The following is a 17,592-nucleotide window of genomic DNA, read 5'->3' as shown; positions in this document are numbered from 1 at the left end:
TTTCATATACTTGCAAATAGAGTTCATCTACTTCCTTGTCCAGTTTTGGCACAAATGATGTAAAGTGCCAAAGTGTTGCATCTTGGGAAGGTTACATCAGCAGAGCATTGCTGCGAAATCTCATCTCAGGGAAAAGTATTTTCTTCCCCTGAGAGGATGTGCATGGTCACATGTCCCAGTCACATGTCTAGTCATATGTGCAAGAAATCATGAAGTAAAGAGAGTAGTAATCTGCCCTTGTTAGAAGACTGGGGATGAAAAGAGAAATAAGGTATGCAAAGAATACAAGCCGCCAATTATCTAGAAGTATGTGTGTGTAGATTGTCATTACTAAACATTTCTAAAGGTGTGTTTGTTGTTATTTTAAAGATATGGGTAAAGGTCCGCTTTATTCCTATTCTCAATGCCATCCAGTGGCCATAATGCAGTATTACGATACATTTAACATAAAAAAAATATCAGTTGTCTTGCCTCTTGCACAGAATGAACGCAAAGATTCACAGGGCGAATGGCTCTGAATTATTCCTATACAGGCATCTATGTATTTGATCTTTTTATAACAAAAATATATAATTAAAAAAATATCATTTGGGTAGGCTATTGGATGGAAACAGAGAAATGGCCTGTTAATGAAGGGTATTGCAGGCTGATACAAAAGTGCTTACAGGGACCCTTGTTTTGTTTACAGCTGTCTTAAGAAGGGATTCTCTCGCTTTAGAGACTGAATTCTGTTTTGGCTTGACATAATCTCTGGTACAGTTTTTTGTTATGCTCCAATGAAGACTTAAATAACTTTTGCAAGCTTGTTATTTGAACATCTAGAAAGCCGCCTGCCCCAATTAGAACATGTGTAAATGTAATAATTGGGAGCTCTATATACAACCGGCAATCTTTGGTATTTTTTATGAGTAAATGGCTTCTAAACTTTTAGAACAGAAATAGAATTCCTAAATATTCTCTAATCCTTCAGAAAGCTGAGCCCAACAGAACAGAATTGTTTAGCAAATAACAGCCATATTGAATAAAAAAAAAAGGTAATTACATATGTGTGTATTTAATCTGTTTTGTTTTTCCCTTTAGAAAACGGAAGTTAATATGCTTGTGTATATAGCCGACAATCTAGCTGCATTTCCATATCAAACTCAAGAGGAGCCACTGTTCATTATGCACCACATAGACATTACATTATCGGTATCGGGTAGTAATCTCCTACAGTCATTCAGAGAGGTGAGTGGTTAACCCTGGGGATTGTTTTGTACATTTTTAAAGGCTCAATACCAATACTACTTAAAGTGTATCCATAGCCTCAGCTTTTTTATGTAGTGGATTTAATTTGGAAGGATTAGAACACCTGTGAAGTTTTAACAGCTATCCATGATTTTCTGCCTGGAAAAGAGGTTGCCCCAACGACAGGAAGTGAGGGGAAATCTCTCTAACAGCCACAAAGAAGTAAAAATGCTTTTCTTTTGCTATTATTTTTCTCTTCCCCCCCCCCTCAACACTCTTCTCTACATCGCTGCCAGAGTTGGTCTCCAACTGCAGCTATCCGGTGCGGCCTTTCCTCTCCTGGCTTTGGAGTGCCGAACTTGGACTTGGATGTTTTGGGGCTAGCTTGAAAGTGACCTTCTGCATTGGGTTCTGCCTAAGTTACTTTTCAGACCCTGTTGCAGTAACAGCTACAAAGCATTTTCCAAGTCCAGAGCCGTTGGCATTGCCTCAGTGCTTGCCCTGTCTCTGATGAGGCACTCTGCAAGTAGGCCAGGCAGACTGACCACCCAGAGCGACCTTGTTAGTAGGATCAATGGGATGCTTTTAAAATGTATGCTCTTCCAGTTTCCACCGCTGTAAGGATTCATGTTGGGGAACTAAGCACTGAGGTTGTCTTTTCGGTGTAAGTGTCATACTCCACGCTCTTTCCTGCCATTCAGCAGAGATGAAACATTTCCCCGCTGCTGCTCCTGCTTTGTGAGAAGCCACATGGATATTCATCCCATTCCTGCTGCCCACCTCCAGTGACCACTTACAGCCATCTGACTCTCGCCTGCTGCCAGCGTTGGGTTTTGTGAGTAATTGAGGCCTTGCTTCCTATCCTGAGTTATGCTATTTCACTGCCATTGGGTTGCAACATTTGCTGATTTTAAATGCTGGTGGGAGGGTCCCACCCCAGCTTACTCTTAACTGCTACAGTCCAGCTTGCAGCATGGCCACTGATGCGGTCGAAGTCTGCATTCTGGAATCATGTCCTCTGCTCCTAGAGTGTGCCATTTTCAGAGCCTTCCCCAGCTCCGTTGGCATGGCCACCTCCTCTTACCTTGTCAAGTCATGTATGACTTCATGGCCCAAATCACCTATCTATTTGCTGACTCTAAATGCTGAGGCTACAAGTGAGCACCTGTGCCTTTTCCAGCAGCTTCTGTATCTTAACTAACTGTGGCTTCTAAGCAATCAGCCACTAGGACTCTGTCTGAGTCCCCTACTGGATGAACTTGCCTTTGAGGAGTTGCAGTTTTCTGCTATTATTTCCAAAGTTCAGCTCTTATTGACGTGGTGCGTACCACTTAGAAATTAAAGGGTCAACCTGTTGCTTCCACCAGCTATGCTCCTAGTTTGAAGCCGTTTAAAGCTACTCTGACACTCTACTTTTCCATGAGAGTCGAGTCCTGGGTCTGATGGTTGCCTCTTATGTTGCAGCCCCATTTGACACATTCTGTCATTGTGGGACAAGAATATTTGGTCCCTGGGCATATCAGTTTGTCTGGCACCAAGGACCAGGTTGTCCCTGGCTTGGTGGCTCAGGAAATCCGCTCTAGGGTTTGGGAACTCATTCCTTCCTTTTGGAAGAATCTCATAACGATGCCAGCCTGTTGAGTACTGAGGACCCTTTCGGTGTAGGGGGACTTGGTTGTCAGAGGAACCTCGTCTTCTGATCAACATTTTGGAGCTTAAGGTGATTTAGTTGTCTCTGCAGCTCTGGACTATCTGGCTGGAGTGTCATCCACAACACCATGGCAGTGATGTACAGAAACAATCGGGGAGGAACCAAAAATCATGCTGCGGCAATAAATCTAGATCATGTCCTATTTTGGGCAGGACTTGACGTTCCAGCTTGTCTGCTGTTTACATCGCAGACTTAGATGATGCACACAGACTTCCTCAGTGGGCTGGGTCTAGACCCAGAGGAGTTGTGCCTATAACAAGGTGATCCAGGACCTTTGTAACAGGCTGGGGACGCTGGATGTGGACCTCCTAGCCACCAGGTTTAACAACAACACTGTATAGGTTTGTATCCAGGTAAAAGGATCCTCTAGCGGAAGCAGTAGATGCTCTGGTGGCTCCATGGGATCACTACATCCTGATCTGTATTTATCCTCCCCTGAAAATGGAGGGCAATTCCAGTGATCCTCTGGGCTGGCCCAGGTGGATGTGGTGTTTCAAATCCTGGCAAATTCTCCATGGGCTCTTAAAGATTATCCGGATCTTCTGCCTGAAGGACCAGTTTACAATCCTGCTTCACAGTCATTGGCTGTAACAGCATAGCTGTTGAGGTCTAGGTTCTGAGAGACAGGCATTTCTGAATCGGTTATTCCCACAAAGCTAAAGGCAAAGATGTCTATACTTCTCACAAGGTCTGTCATCATACATGGAATGCGTTTAGTTCACTTGGTGTTAATCTTGATGTTTCCACCCTTGGAGATTCCCATCTAATGAATGTTCTCCTTCCTACAGCTAGGTCTCAACCAGGCTTTGGCTGCTAGCTCTGTTAAAGGGATCTTGTTTCAGAGACCTTTTGCTTTCATCTCTTGATTAAGACCTTTGTTCACTTTGTCTCCAATGTGACTCCATCTGTTTGTTCACCTGTGATTGCAGAATTAAAATCTTGTTCTCTCAAGACGTTAAAAATGTTATTTGATCCTATAAGGGAGTGGTGTTTTGTAGCCATCACCTCTGCAGGACTTTAACCTGTAAACAATCGTTTCTTGTCTTGCAAGGACAAGGTGGTGTTGATGTCCAAAACTTCTTTCCCATCCAAGATAGTTTCGGCTTTTCTTCCCAACCAGGACTTCATTCTTCCTTCCCTCTGTCTGGCTCCACTTCATCAAAAGGAGATTTTCTTCTATTACTTGGATGTAGTTCAGGTTGTGAGTCTGTCTCTTAACTACAACATCGTTCAGACTGATTCTTTGTCCTCCCTGATGGTCCCTTTAAGTGTGAACCAGCTGCCTGTTTCACCATCTCTAGGTGGCTTAGCAGACCTTTTTCTCTCTCGTCCATTGAGGGACACGGCTCTGTAGAATTCTGAGACCTAATGCTAAGCTGCTGCCTCTAGGAGAAATGGACTCCAGGCATACCAATTAAAAGCCTGTCACTTTAAGGGCATAACCCCCCTGTCCCCCCCAACCTCATCTCACACCTGCCAGTTTTGCTTAGTGTCCTCAGGAGATTGGATGTCTCCTTCTCTTCATTGAAGATTCTGCTACCAAGAGCAGCTAGTTGATTCATGCTGGATAATATTAAATCCTGGGAGTCTCTAGCTAGCTGACAAAACTGAGAGATTCATGCCGGATAACTTAAGTTTCCCTAGTTGTCATGAATCAGGTTGTTTCTGGTCTCAGTACTTATGCCTTCATCCAGCGGTGGACCTGTTTTCCTGTCTTCATCATTTAAAGGTCAGGCCAGTGTTTACTTGGGGATACCTGTTATGCCGGGAACAGGGCCATGGAGTCGTAAAAAAAAAATGTATTTATCTCATAAGAGGTTTTCCTATGGTGACCTGTGCTTGTTATACTTTGTTTTTCACTAGTTAGCCACATGGTGCTAACAGCGTACAGCATCCTATTTAAGTAAACTAGGAGAATGCTAGAACCCCTGCCAGCTTTATGTTCTCCTGTTCCAGAGGGCCTCAACTAGCAGTGAAATAAGTTCTAATTAGAGATGCACCAATACCAATTTTTCTAGACAGAGCACTGATACTTTTACTCAAAGTACTCACCGATACCGATTTACTGATGCCTGTTTTTTTGTGTGTCATGTGACCGTTTTTCTGAACAATACAGACTAATGATTTTAGGAGAGTGGTGGAGCGCCAGGGCCCAGACGCAGCTGCAACCGCTGTGACCCTGGTAGTTCTGCCACTGACTCCAAGCTGTAGAGGGACTAAAAATTCCAGCAATACGTTATATAGCAATGCAGAATACCACCAGCTATAGAGGACTACAAATCCCAGTAATACATTATACATTAATGCAGAATAATATGATTCTACATCCCCGCTCGGAGCGCCGCACACCGGAGCAGCAGTGACGCGACGCTCGGCGAGGTAAGTAAGAAGACGCGCTGGCGCTGACTCGAGTATAAGCCGAGGGGGGCACTTTTCACCCAAAAAAATGGGCTGAAAATCTCGGCTTATACTCGAGTATATACGGTACTCTGTTTTGCTCTCCAGGGCTGCGTGGGGGCGGGACTCCCCAGTGCTATGCCGGGTCTCACCATGGAGGAGGAGATGTACGGCTGGACCGGCACTGTAAACAGGTGCCATGAGGTCCCCAGCAAGCATGGGACCTTACGGCAGCCGCTCGTCTTTAAAATATTTAAAGGGCTAATATCGGGGCATTTTCACGAGTACGCCTTAAAATGCCAAGTAACAGTATCTGTGTATCCCTAGTTCTAACTCTTCCACTTTCTATCCAAAAATTTAAAAAATATTTTCTTTTCATTCTTGAAGGCTGATCCTTCTTAAATAAACTAAACAATATTGTGTCTTTTTTTTTCTCCAGTCGATGGTGAAAGGAGGAAAGCCCAAGAAAAAGGCAAAAGTGGAATCGTCAGAAGAAGGAAGCGGCAGCGAAAGTGAGGAGGAAGTTGTCCGGCCAAGAAAATCAAGGCGGCGAGCGGCAAATTCTGACTCCGATGACGAGGATGACGTAGATAACGTTCTCAGCTGCCTGCCAGATAATTCTGCTCCTCTCATCGAGTTTGCAAATGCTTCACAAGGAATCCTTTTACTTTTGATGTTGAAGCAGCATTTAAAAAACCTCTGTGGATTTTCCGACAGGTATTCACAGTGCCGAGCAATTACAGTTCTGGTCTCTAGTAATTTTATGTTCATAGGGCAGCTCCTTTCCTTACTGTTTGCCTTTACATTTACCTTTGGTTACCTGTGTTCATGGTCTCCTATCTCATTAACTTTCAGATTTGTATATCTTTGTGCAAATAGATATAATAAATACATATTCATTGTTCCATATTCCCATTGAGATTCTAGAGCAAGCATGTAGTGGGAGTGGCTATTCCTTCAGTTGATTAGAAAAAAGGTTTTTGTAATAAAAGGTGGCAAATACATAGAATTGCAGGATAAGAGGCTTCCGTTCCACTTTAATATAGTCATGTATTTATTAAACCAATGTACAGTAAACTCCCCATTATCCGGCATCCAAGCAACCATAACTCTCAAGCAACAAGAAGAAAAAAAATCGAAGACATAGGTCCTCAATTTGTTTTTGCCAGTTGCTTGATTGATATTTGCACACCTAAAATATTGTTAGCAACTACATTTATTTAGTTGCTAACGAAATTCTCTGTTTGCATCCTGTTGCGGCCAACAGCTAGATTCCTCAGCTGGCAGGTGCATGTAAACAACGGGCAGTGAGCATGTGCAAAAGCCAGAGTGCTATTGGCTTTTTTTGGCTATGGCAATTTAAAATGGCCAATAGCAGAATCTAGCCAGCACATGAATGGGGCGGGAGCGGTGTTGCTTGAGAGTAACTCTCAAGCAACCAAAAACTACGGTTATCCGGCAACTACCAATCCCCATGGGTACTGGATAACTGGGAGTTTACTGTACATTTATTTTAAAACTTTCCCTGCCAGAGATGTTTTTTGCATTCAGAGACAGGATGGAACATTTTTGTACATATATGGCAGTGAACTGGAAGCTTTGCATCTGCTAGAATTCATTCCACAAGAAATTTGACCGTCTTTAGAAAAAATGTTAACAGACTCTTGGTTGCTTTAGCAGCTAAGAGTCTGTTTACATGTTGTGCCAGTGAAAGGCTTAAATGCAGTTTTTGCACTGAAACCAATGACCTCATTAGCCTGCTGCTGCTCCATCTTCATCCATTGAGCAGACCAGAGAGGTGTGTTGGCCATTCTCGACACAGCTGTGCTTTCATGCAGGTCAGTCATTTGTGCTGGGGAGGGGATCGCAGGTGCTGAATTATAAGATTGCCGAGACTTACAAGACTTGCTGGGAGGTAAACCAGTTCTACCAATGTATTTGAGTACTTTAGCTTAATGTGCAATACTTAAATGGTTTTCTTTGATGAGTTTTAAATATGTATTTGTATTTTGTTACCCAGTAAAATCCAAAAGTATTCACCATCGGAGTCAGCAAAAATATATGACAAGACTATCAACAGGAAAACAGGGTTCCTCTTTAGCCCCAGGCAAACGCTGGAGTTTCTAAAGAGGGACATGAGTTGCACAAAGATTAACGACGACATCAAGAGGAGCATCGCAAAACAATACCTAGATGTAAGATCTGTTTTTCTGATGTTTCAGAATTGGGCTGTTATCTTTATCATGTTACTTTTATGCAGCTGCTGTAACAATTGTTTAGATGTGCTGAAATATGTAAAATATGATGCGGCCGAGATAATGGCTTGTCATGGAGTAACATGATTATTCATTAAATCTGTTCTATTCTAGGGGGTGCTGCAGTCCACTGGTGTATAGGCCCTGCCTACAGGAAGGCAGCATTTAATTACCACTTAGTTTGCCAGTGTCTTGTTGTCCTGTAGACAGCAGTATAACTCTAAAGGTGCCCATACACCTTACGATTATCGGACTAAACTTTTCGTCCGATGATCGAACCGTCGTACGATTTTCGTACGACGGCCCCATCCTGCCCCGATTATCGCAAGGTTCAATCAGCGGTAGTTAGAAAAAAACACCTGGACGACTTGCGGTAATTGACCGCAATTATTTTCGTTTGCGCATGAGCAGTGTTAATCGTACGACATTTGACGGACGGAAACGCCACCGAACATCGTACGATCAACCAAAGTTTTCAAACATGTTTGACCGTCAAAAGTCGTACGATTGTACAGTACTATCGGTCGGGCACTCTATTCACACGTTACGATTGTCGTACGAAAAGTCGATCGCATACGATTATCGTACGATAATCGTAAGGTGTATGGGCACCTTTAGGTAAAAGATGTTTTGTGTCCCTCAATGGACTCCAAGAAAATTATTTTATTTCTTTTTCCTGGAGAGGGTCTTTTGTTTTTTGCTTCATTGTCACAGATCATTATAGCAGGAGCAGCAACCTCAGGTACTGGTTCCCAGTCAAGTGAACATCACACAATCATGGTGATTATTTTGAAACAGGATAAGGTTTCTACTGTAATAATCTTTCCCTACTTTTAGTAATACTGAGTGCTCTATGAAATTCCACTGTAATCTCTGCTGCATTGAGGCAATGGGTCTTAGTAAGGATCTACGTGGAGATTGTCGTCTTTCCTTTTCTCTATTGGCAGCCAGTGACACAAAGCTTTTCATCAACCTGAAAAGTCAGTTATACGTGACCCCAAAATACTTGGTTATAAACTGTGTTAGATCCTTAGAGATGCCTACTCATTGGCTGCTCAGGGCAAATCAACAATGCCTGAATAAAGCTGCCTTCATGACCCTTGGAAACTCCTCTCCACTGATCCCATTAAGCTCCTTCCTCCATCACAGCCAGCGTGAAATATCATGTGTTTCTATGCATAGGGAAACATGTGACCTCCTCCCATAATGCAGTGCTTGGACCATTGACCAATTCTTCTAGAGTTTGTCCTCCCTTCCTCTAGGCTTTAATATCAGTAATGGAAAATAAATTGGTAGAGGAGCACTGGAGAGGTGTGGGTCAGGAAACGGCTTTCACAGACATCGGGGTTGCCTTACTATAAGAGTAGAGCATGCTCAAGATATTTTACTTTGGAAGTTTTCCTCTCAACCACATCCAAGGAGGTTGGTACACTTCCATGGACCGTAAACTTGGAGATGGTCTTAAATCCTTTACGTATGACATGCTGGTCTGTGATTTGTAAGCTCAATTAGCGTAGAGTTTGGGTGAAGATTGGCTATGCAAAGCATGACCAATCACGTGCAAGAAAAATTAAACAGGATTTTCTTCAACAGAAGATTAGCACATCTTCACTTCATACACTGAGCTCAGTGAACCTTCGCTTACAAAATGAGAAGTCCACTTGCAAGGTGAACATGCTCAACTCTATTACTAAATCATCCAGAAATATTTCTTTATATATATCTGGTGGTATTAAATGTATAAGAGTTTCTTTTTTGATGGCATTTAGTTGAATACGCTCTATTTATTTTAGGTTGTGTTTAAAGGTTCATTTGATTGATGGCTTAATCTAATAAATTAAATATATTGTGTTCCCTTTATTTAGCACAGCATAGAGATTGTTTCTGTTGCCTCCTCTTGCTGATGTTCTTTACTTATGTCAGGTCTTCCTTTTCTCTCATCATACTCTCTCATTTTCTAGTTCAAGCTGTTAATGGAACACTTAGACCCTGATGAAGAAGAGGAGGAAGGCGAGGTCTCGGCAAGCACAGATGCCCGAAATAAAGCCATTACCAATTTGCTTGGAGGTAACAGCCCTAAAAATAATGTGCCTGAGACAGAGGAAGAAGAAAGTGATGGGGAGGACAAAGCCGGGGGCACATCAGGGGTAAGTAGCCATGTGTTCACATATCTCCTTATTGTAGGCTAGCAATGTTTAACACTACAGCCACCTTCATCTAGAGTAGCTTGCTAATTTGTGTGTAGTATAGATTGTCCTAATATTGGTTTATCAGAAGTTGGCCATCTGCTCTGTAAATAATGCAAGCCCTGTTATGGCTTTATTAAGGACTATTTGTGTTCTCCATAAGCACCATTCTGATTCAAAGATGTAGTAGAAAGTGAAAGTTTTCATCTTAGCGGTGGCTGTGGTATCTCACTTTCTAAATCTGTACTCAAATGATAACCTAAAGCTTGTTTTGCTGCAATGGATAGAGTAATATTGATCCAGTCTGTGTGTTTTAGAAGAGTATCATAGTTTGAATTGGCTGATCTTCCCTTTCAGCAGCGATCATGTGTATCAATATCTAATCCAGTGACAGCACTGAAGAGATCTTAGAGCATTTATTTGTTTGTTTTAATTCAAGAAAGATGAGCCATTCAGCCCTATCATTGCAATGTGTGTATCCATCTCAGCAACACTTTTAAGCATAATTTGTAACATTTGAGTACAGGTTCACATTATGTTGCTGGAGTTTGCACCATTGTGTGCCCTTCTTGATGTGAATGTGTCATACTGATTTTTAGCATCACTGTATAACATTTGTATGATGATTAATGCTGGGATGGGGATTTGCATGCAGAAAAGTATTTGAATTAATCCTAGCCATTTTGGGTTGCCTTGCTGCTCTGTATCCTGAGTGTATGAGTCTCGGTCTTTAAAAAAAAAAAAAAACCCTTGCTCTTTCCGCTTTGTCCTTCCTACCTCTTGGTCTGTTGCTAGCTTCTTACCTCCTAAGCTATAAGCCTCCTTGCTCCTCTGCCAGCAGCTGCCTGAAAGACCCTTTTGTGTTTTCTCCCTACTAATTGTAGTATGTTGTATGCATGGTCAATGGAGAAGGCTTACATTTACTTCCAAATTACCTCTTACCTGGTTCTCCATGATCAGTTTGAAGCCCCTGTTGCTAGATCGGTCTCTTGGCTGGATACTCTAATAACAGAGGCTGTCATTCCAAACATATCTCTTGCCCACAGCACTGATCAGAATCCAGATTTGGGACTAAAAATCCTATATTTTTTTTTCAAATGAATGGTTTCCATAGCATATTCCTTATGTTGTAGAGAAAGCCCTGCATTGATCACGAGAACAGCCTGTTCCATACCATCGCTTTAGACTGTAGTGTTCTGTGCCATGATTATGTTAGGGTATATGAGAGCTTTCGTGGATGCTTTATTGTAAGCCATATCACTTGTTCTTTGGCTAAGAGGAATAGAACTCTTAACCTCCTCACATGACTGGCAATTCCGAAGCTCCCATTAGCTTAACATTATTTTGTGCTGGAGGGACGTGGATCACGCAACAGTGGCCTACTTTTCTGTAGCACCAAGCCATTTGCCTTCAATGCATCAGGTGTAATGTATTATCAGAATGTAAATGTACACGTTTAAAAGCCAATCATTTGTTTTTTTGTTTTTAATTGCACTGGGAATTTTGTGTTTCCTAATAGTCAAAAAAACAAAAAAAGAAAAGAAAACCCTGATGTATATTTACTGTGTCTGTGTTTTATTAGGAGTGACATGTGATTTCTGATTGTTTGGTCCCTGTGCTGTGGTCTTTTTTTTTTTTAAGTCAGGAGTATTTGATTACATTTTGCTGTGGGGGTAAGAAGCGAATTCTATAGCTAGACTTAACCTTTTATACATCTTTTTTTGTAGAAAGGGTTTAGCGGAAAAGGCAAAAAAAAACGTAGACATTGAGATTTATCCAAAGTAAAAGGTAATTTTAATTTAGATTTCCTCTTTTTCTATTCTGTCCCTATTTTCTTGCTATATAGATATACAGAGATATATATATATATATTTTATTTTTATTTATTTTTTATAACACGTTTATAAATTTTTATTTTTGATGGGATAGCAGTAAAAGTTGGTGGTAAATTGCACGTTTAAAACCTGACGTTCCCTAGGCACTGGTGGTTAAACTGCATCCTGCGGGTTGGATGGTGTCTGTGTGGGCTGTCTCACCATGGTGCCAGGGGCTTACAACTCTGTTTTTGTTGGTTTTTGTTGTTTGTTTTTTTTTCCGCTTTTTTTTTCTTCCAATATTTTTGTCATTGCAGCTAAACCTGCTTTTTCTCTTTCTTCCTTCCATTGCTTCACCCTTCCTGCACAGTTAAGAAAATCAAAAAGATTATCAGACTCTTCAGACGTGGCAGCGCAGATGAATGAAACCGTCGATGTCCAGGATGTCATTGCAATTTGTTGTCCAAAGTACAAGGACCGACCACAAATTGCAAAAGTTGTTCAAAAAACCAGCCACGGATTCAGTGTTCGGTGGATGGCAGGCTCCTACAGTGGCACTTGGGCTGAGGCCAAACGCCGTGACGGACGAAAGCTTGTGCCTTGGGTCGATACTATAAAAGAGTCAGACATCATTTACAAAAAAATTGCTCTAACGAGCGCAAATAAGCTGACTAATAAAGTTGTTCAGACTTTACGATCGCTGTATGCAGCCAAGGACGGAACTTCCAGCTAATAATATGTTTGTATATTTGCAGCCAAATTTACAGGAGAGCAGACAAAAAAAAAACCACAAAAACTTGAATATCAACATTCTGGCAAAAATTTAAAGAAAGAAACGAGAATTAAAAATCAATTTTATGGAGCGTTAAGGATGGAGCTTAGCCGCCTGAAGGAAATGTTTGGTAAACATTGTTGTGGGAGCTTCCTTCGCTGTTGTACAGCAGAAACTTCTCAGTACATTTTTACTCCCACTGTATTATAGTTTAACAAAAATTTGTTTATATCTTGAAAAATACTTTCTGTTTAAAAAAAAACAAACCAACAAAAAAAATTACAAAAAATAAAACAAGTGAATGTTGAAAATTAGTCTGTTAATGTTCTTAATAAAGTGTTCTTGGAGTTTAACCTAGCAGCGGATGGCTTTCTTTAGTTTAGCCCGGTTTCAAGGGAAGTATCACATTTTATTTTATTATTCTTTTTGTTTTTTGGGTTTTTTTTTTTTTTCCCAGGCTGTAAAATGGCAGAATTTCCGGACGTATATAATTTATTCTTTTGGGGTTTAAAAGCATGCAGTATCTATGACCTATCTGCAGGAGTTTTCTTTTTTTGTTTTTTTTTTGTTTTACTTTTGCTTTTAATATTTTATTTTTGTAAATGTAGATTTTGATGTATAAGGTCACCCTGAAAATAATACACGAAAAGGGATCCCGAGAATACCTGCTGGCGACAATACTGCAATAAATTTTTTTACTTCTTTGTTACCTGTCTGTTTCCATTTGAATTTCTTAAATGTAAAGCTGTTTTAAGAACCAATTATATTATTTTGCAGTCTTTTATGTAAAAGTTACGTTTTTGGACGCAAGACATAAAATATTGTTTATACATTTTGTATAGCCTGAAAATAACCGGTATCTTTATTTTCATCCCTTTTTAAAAGGGCATAGACACGATTTAACTCCCGATTTTATTGTATCTTGAAATATTTAGTGTTAACGATATGATTTAGCACTGTGCCAAACGCCTTTTCAAGAATGTTTGATATAAAAAGAAACTAGTTTATTCCTTGTATGTTTGAATTTCTTTCATTTTTTAATCACACAGAATTTGTAAACAATCACCCTGCAAAAGTATAAACTTTATACTTCCTCCTACCGCCTCTTCATGGTCTGCACTTTCTTGAAGCGTAAAGCCGCCCAAAGAAACTTTATATCCAATACACTTTCAGGATTGTCCAATGCCCGTGTACGGTGCCGCCTATCAGTGCTTCCACCCTCCAGCCCTTCCTTAATAAAGGGCACAGAAGTGATATAGGAGCCAGTGGGTGAAACCACAGCATGTGGCGGGCGACTCGGGCATCTGACATGCCCAAAAGTGTAAAAATTATTTGAATGGCTTTGTTCTTGAAAATGCCAAGCTAAGGGGCAGGTGAGTTGTGAAGTTTTTTGTTTCCACTTTTTATTTTAACATCCAAGTTGGGAGTGGAGAGTTTAAAAATGACAGGTACACCAACTTCTGAAATCTTCCTTGGTACATTTTAAAATGTATAAATGGCCTACCGTGTTATGTCAGGACTGCACACACACACGCATATATGTGCTTTTATTCCTGGTAAGATGCTTTCCATCATTGGCTCAGTGGCTGCAATTACAAAAATGCTGGTAAAGTGTGACCTTCTGAAGGTTTACTAATTATATTCAACGTACATATTCTCATAAGCTCCGGGTAAATAACCAAGGAATGAGGGTTCCCAGGATTATTAGATTCTACTAGACACGTCCCCACTGAGTCACCTGGGGATCCTGGCCATCCACTTCGCCTTTGATCTGCAAGACACCTGTTGGTGTGTTGGAAAGTACAAAGGTTTAGGAGTTTTGCCTTGTTTTTTTTATCTGGAGATCTGTGCAGTAGAGCAAGTTTACAGAGCCTAGATATTAACAGTTGCAGAACACTGTAAGCTGTGAAAACAATAGATTAATGAAGTCTCCTCTTTTTATTATGTTTCACAGCTCAGTCACTTAACTCCCACAGTCTGTGTTGCTTTTTATCCCATGCTTCTGTGTGGAGTAGAAACTTAGTTGCAGACTTTAACAGCTCACTCCCTTTCATTCCAGTCCACCCTCTACAAAGGAGATGGACTCTTGATTGACAGCTCTTATCTCGCTGTCTCTGTACTTTCCCAACACAAACACGATCCCCCTTCCATTTCTAGTTCCTGTGCTGATTCCTGTGAGTGTTTGATTTCCTTGTGTCTGGAAAGTGCAGGAACAGTCAGATAAGCTATCACTCATGAGGCCGTCTCCTCTGCAGAGCGGTCGGGGGAATGAAGGAGTGAGCCGTCAGTCTGTATCGGTTTCTACAGAAGCATGGGATAAAGTGCAGCATACGTTGTGGACAAGGTGAGACGACTTTAAATGCCTTTTGTAAAATTTGACTAGTTCAAACCGTAATTGGAGTACATTTCCTGGAGGATGTTCTTTTTAGGTTAGACTCTCGTTTCAATTCAACAACATTACTGTACTACTGTCCAAGTAATTTATCCTCCAAGTACAAAGTGCATCCTTTTTTCAAGTATATGTCCTGATGGGGGGTATTGCCCATTCAAATTTTGATTTCACAAACTGTCTTTGTCAACGGTGTGCATTAAAGCAAAGCTAAAGCAGTGTTTATACAGTATAATATATAGAATAGATGAGGTATATCTAATCCCAAGAACACAATGTCATATTTGGCAGTAAACCAGTCCTTGGAAATGGCGGCTTCATTACTTAAATTTATTTTTCTACACTAAATACATGTATTTTTCATCCACTGAGGATCACAGGATGTCTTCAGTTTATACTGCCACCTACAAGAGGGTTGGACACGGGGAGGGGGGGGGGGGTCTACTGTAGCCAATCCCAGGATAACTTGTCACTTCCAGCATGCTTCAGTGTCTTGCTAGTGTCCTGGGAGGATGGACATTTTCTTAATTCATTCAGTCAAGATAACTCTACATCACGGCTAGAGCTGGTCTTTACAATTGCAGCTATCCCACGCAGCCGCTCCCCAGCTTAGCTTTTAGGGTCTCACAAGTCTGATGGACTGAATGTTGCAGGGCTAGCCTAGAAGTAGAAGTGACCTTCAGGTAAAGGGTTTGGTGGAAGGTAGTTTCCAGACCCGTTCTGGTAACAAGCTGTCTGTGGAACGCTTTCCAGGTCCAGAGCCATTCTCTTTGTTTCAGCACTTGCCCAGACTTCTGATTTATTTGTGAGCAGGCCAGTGGGACTGAGCCAGTTTCTACCATGGAAGGGGTTACCACTTGAGAGCCTGAACAGTGACATCACCCGCTCCAGGCTCTTTCCTGCCATTCATCAAGTTCAGCATCTTCCTACTGCTGTTCCTGCATTGGCAGGAACAGCAGTGGTCCATTCCTACAGCCTGTTTAGTGTCTTTGCTCACCTCCGGCTATCCAACCCTTACTTGCTACCAGCTGTGTTAGCTTCGTGCGTACTTGAGGCCTTGTCTCATACCCAGATTTTAAGTTTCTTACTACTAGGGGGCTGCAAAATATCTAGACAGAGGGTTCCAGGGAATTTTTTTCTATTCCTTCTGCCAATGTCTGCCCTATGCCTATAAGATCTACTTTGTCCTCTGGGTCCTCCCTAGCAGGTTGGGCCCTGTCACTTGGAGTCTCTAATACAGTCGCACAAGACTTTGTGATCCAATTCATCGAGTTTCTGGCTGACTTACCGCAGAGGTTTGAAGCTTGCTTCCGAATCTTTCCCCACAGAGTCTATAGCGGATCTGCCTGCAGCACTATTGGCTTCTGAGCCATTGATCACAGTGACTTTTTCTGACACTGATTTTAAGCCGCTTCAATCTCTGCCTGATGAGATTATGCTTTAAAGAGCCAGTCTTCTGCTCCAGAATTAAGACACCATTTCGGCCCTGATTGCTTCAGTGCATTTTACTCTGGAATCTGGAGGATCAGCCTGCTGGGTCTTTTAGCGCCCCTTTTGCTACAAGCACTGCCAATGAGATACAGCTACTGGCAATAAAATATTTTGCTTTTTCAACTCATGGTGTGCTGGTGACATTTTTCTACTGTTCATATGTGGCGGTGCCATCCGCAGTCATTTCGAGCACCCATCTTCATCAAGTGGGAATCCCGGTAAGGAGTGCGGTATGGTTCCTGTTTCTGTTTATTCAATCTTTTGCTACAAGGACTGTTCCATTGCACCTGGGTTATACTGCCACCTACAGAAAAAAAAATGTACACTTGCAACAAAAGACCCTTTTGTCCTTGGCCAGCAGAAGTTGGGTCACTGCATTTGCATGCTTCCCTCAGGACTTGGTTTCACTAGGCTCTTGTGTTGAGCTCCTTACGGTCTGGTTCAGCTGTCTGCTTGAGACCACCTCTGACCCGTGGGTCATTTTTGTCTTTTTGTCCTCCAGCCTCAGTTAATTCAACAGGCATGCTGGATATTTCTGGTGTAGGTCAGGATCCTGCTGTCAATCTTCTTTTTTTTTTTTTTAAATGTAGACTCTGCCCTCTGTAGGAAAAACCATTCAAACCAATTTCAGTCTATGCCTGTTCTGCCCACATCTGTGAATGTTTTACTCTTTATTGTGGTGATCTGAATTACCCTTTAAATGTGTGGCATCAACAGCTCCTGTTTTGTGATTGTATTTTGTTGAACTCTGGAGTACATATGGGCAAGTGGCTGTAATTTTACATTTTAATGCTTCCCAATTTGGCCGGTCACATAGTTCTGTCTGGTGTGGGCATCCTGGTTATGGTGCTGGACTGCATACTAATGTCAAAAGCATTTGTTTTGCGTAGTCTTCGAGGGATAATGTCTCTTCAGAACATTTCTAGATACTATTTATCTAAGATGTTATTGATGGCAACAGCACCCGTCGTCCTCAGTGGAAGATTCCCAAGGAGCCAGTACCCTAAGTTTTCCCCATCTCTGACTTAAAGAAAAGTTTCTTTGGTTTCTCCACTTCCTCATCGAGCCCCTCCATGCCACATTCTCAGTCCACCCGTAAGGTCTTCCACTCAGTCTTCCAAACCCTCGGACTGTTTGACAGAACTCCTGCATGCTTGTTAAGTTAGGGACTTGTTGCTAGTTTCCTGGGTTCAATATTGATTTAGCCTTTGAGTGGCGTAAGGTTGCAAGTTGTGTGTGACTGAGGCACCGGTCCGAACCTGCTGTACGTCGATAACGTGTGACTATATGCAGGTCCGAGCCGTCACAAGGAGGTGGCAATACCACTCCCAGCCTGACCCTGCACAGAGA

General features: G+C 41.7%; 1 protein-coding gene across 5 annotated transcripts in view; it reads left to right on the top strand.

The window, feature by feature from the left end:
* Positions 1-13,071, top strand: part of NIPBL (NIPBL, cohesin loading factor) — a 78,630-nt gene extending 65,559 nt beyond the window's left edge. For 2 of the 5 annotated variants that reach the window (XM_018568260.1, XM_018568258.1), the window contains 6 exons: positions 1,081-1,227; positions 5,775-6,052; positions 7,356-7,530; positions 9,552-9,737; positions 10,080-10,082; positions 11,961-13,071. In XM_018568260.1, the coding sequence (XP_018423762.1) occupies positions 1,081-1,227; positions 5,775-6,052; positions 7,356-7,530; positions 9,552-9,737; positions 10,080-10,082; positions 11,961-12,323 (1,152 nt within the window). In that variant the 3' untranslated portion in view covers positions 12,324-13,071. Of the gene's footprint in view, positions 1-1,080; positions 1,228-5,774; positions 6,053-7,355; positions 7,531-9,551; positions 9,738-10,079; positions 10,083-11,503; positions 11,565-11,960 lie in introns of all 5 variants that reach the window. The other 3 variants (XM_018568257.1, XM_018568256.1, XM_018568259.1) reach the window with 2 other exon arrangements.
* Positions 13,072-17,592: the final 4,521 nt, after the last annotated feature.

The sequence above is a fragment of the Nanorana parkeri genome, unplaced genomic scaffold (assembly GCF_000935625.1).
Source record: "Nanorana parkeri isolate BGI_ZX_2015 unplaced genomic scaffold, ASM93562v1 scaffold1163, whole genome shotgun sequence".
Taxonomy (NCBI): Eukaryota; Metazoa; Chordata; class Amphibia; order Anura; family Dicroglossidae; genus Nanorana; species Nanorana parkeri.
This window is presented reverse-complemented; position numbering and strand designations above follow the sequence as displayed.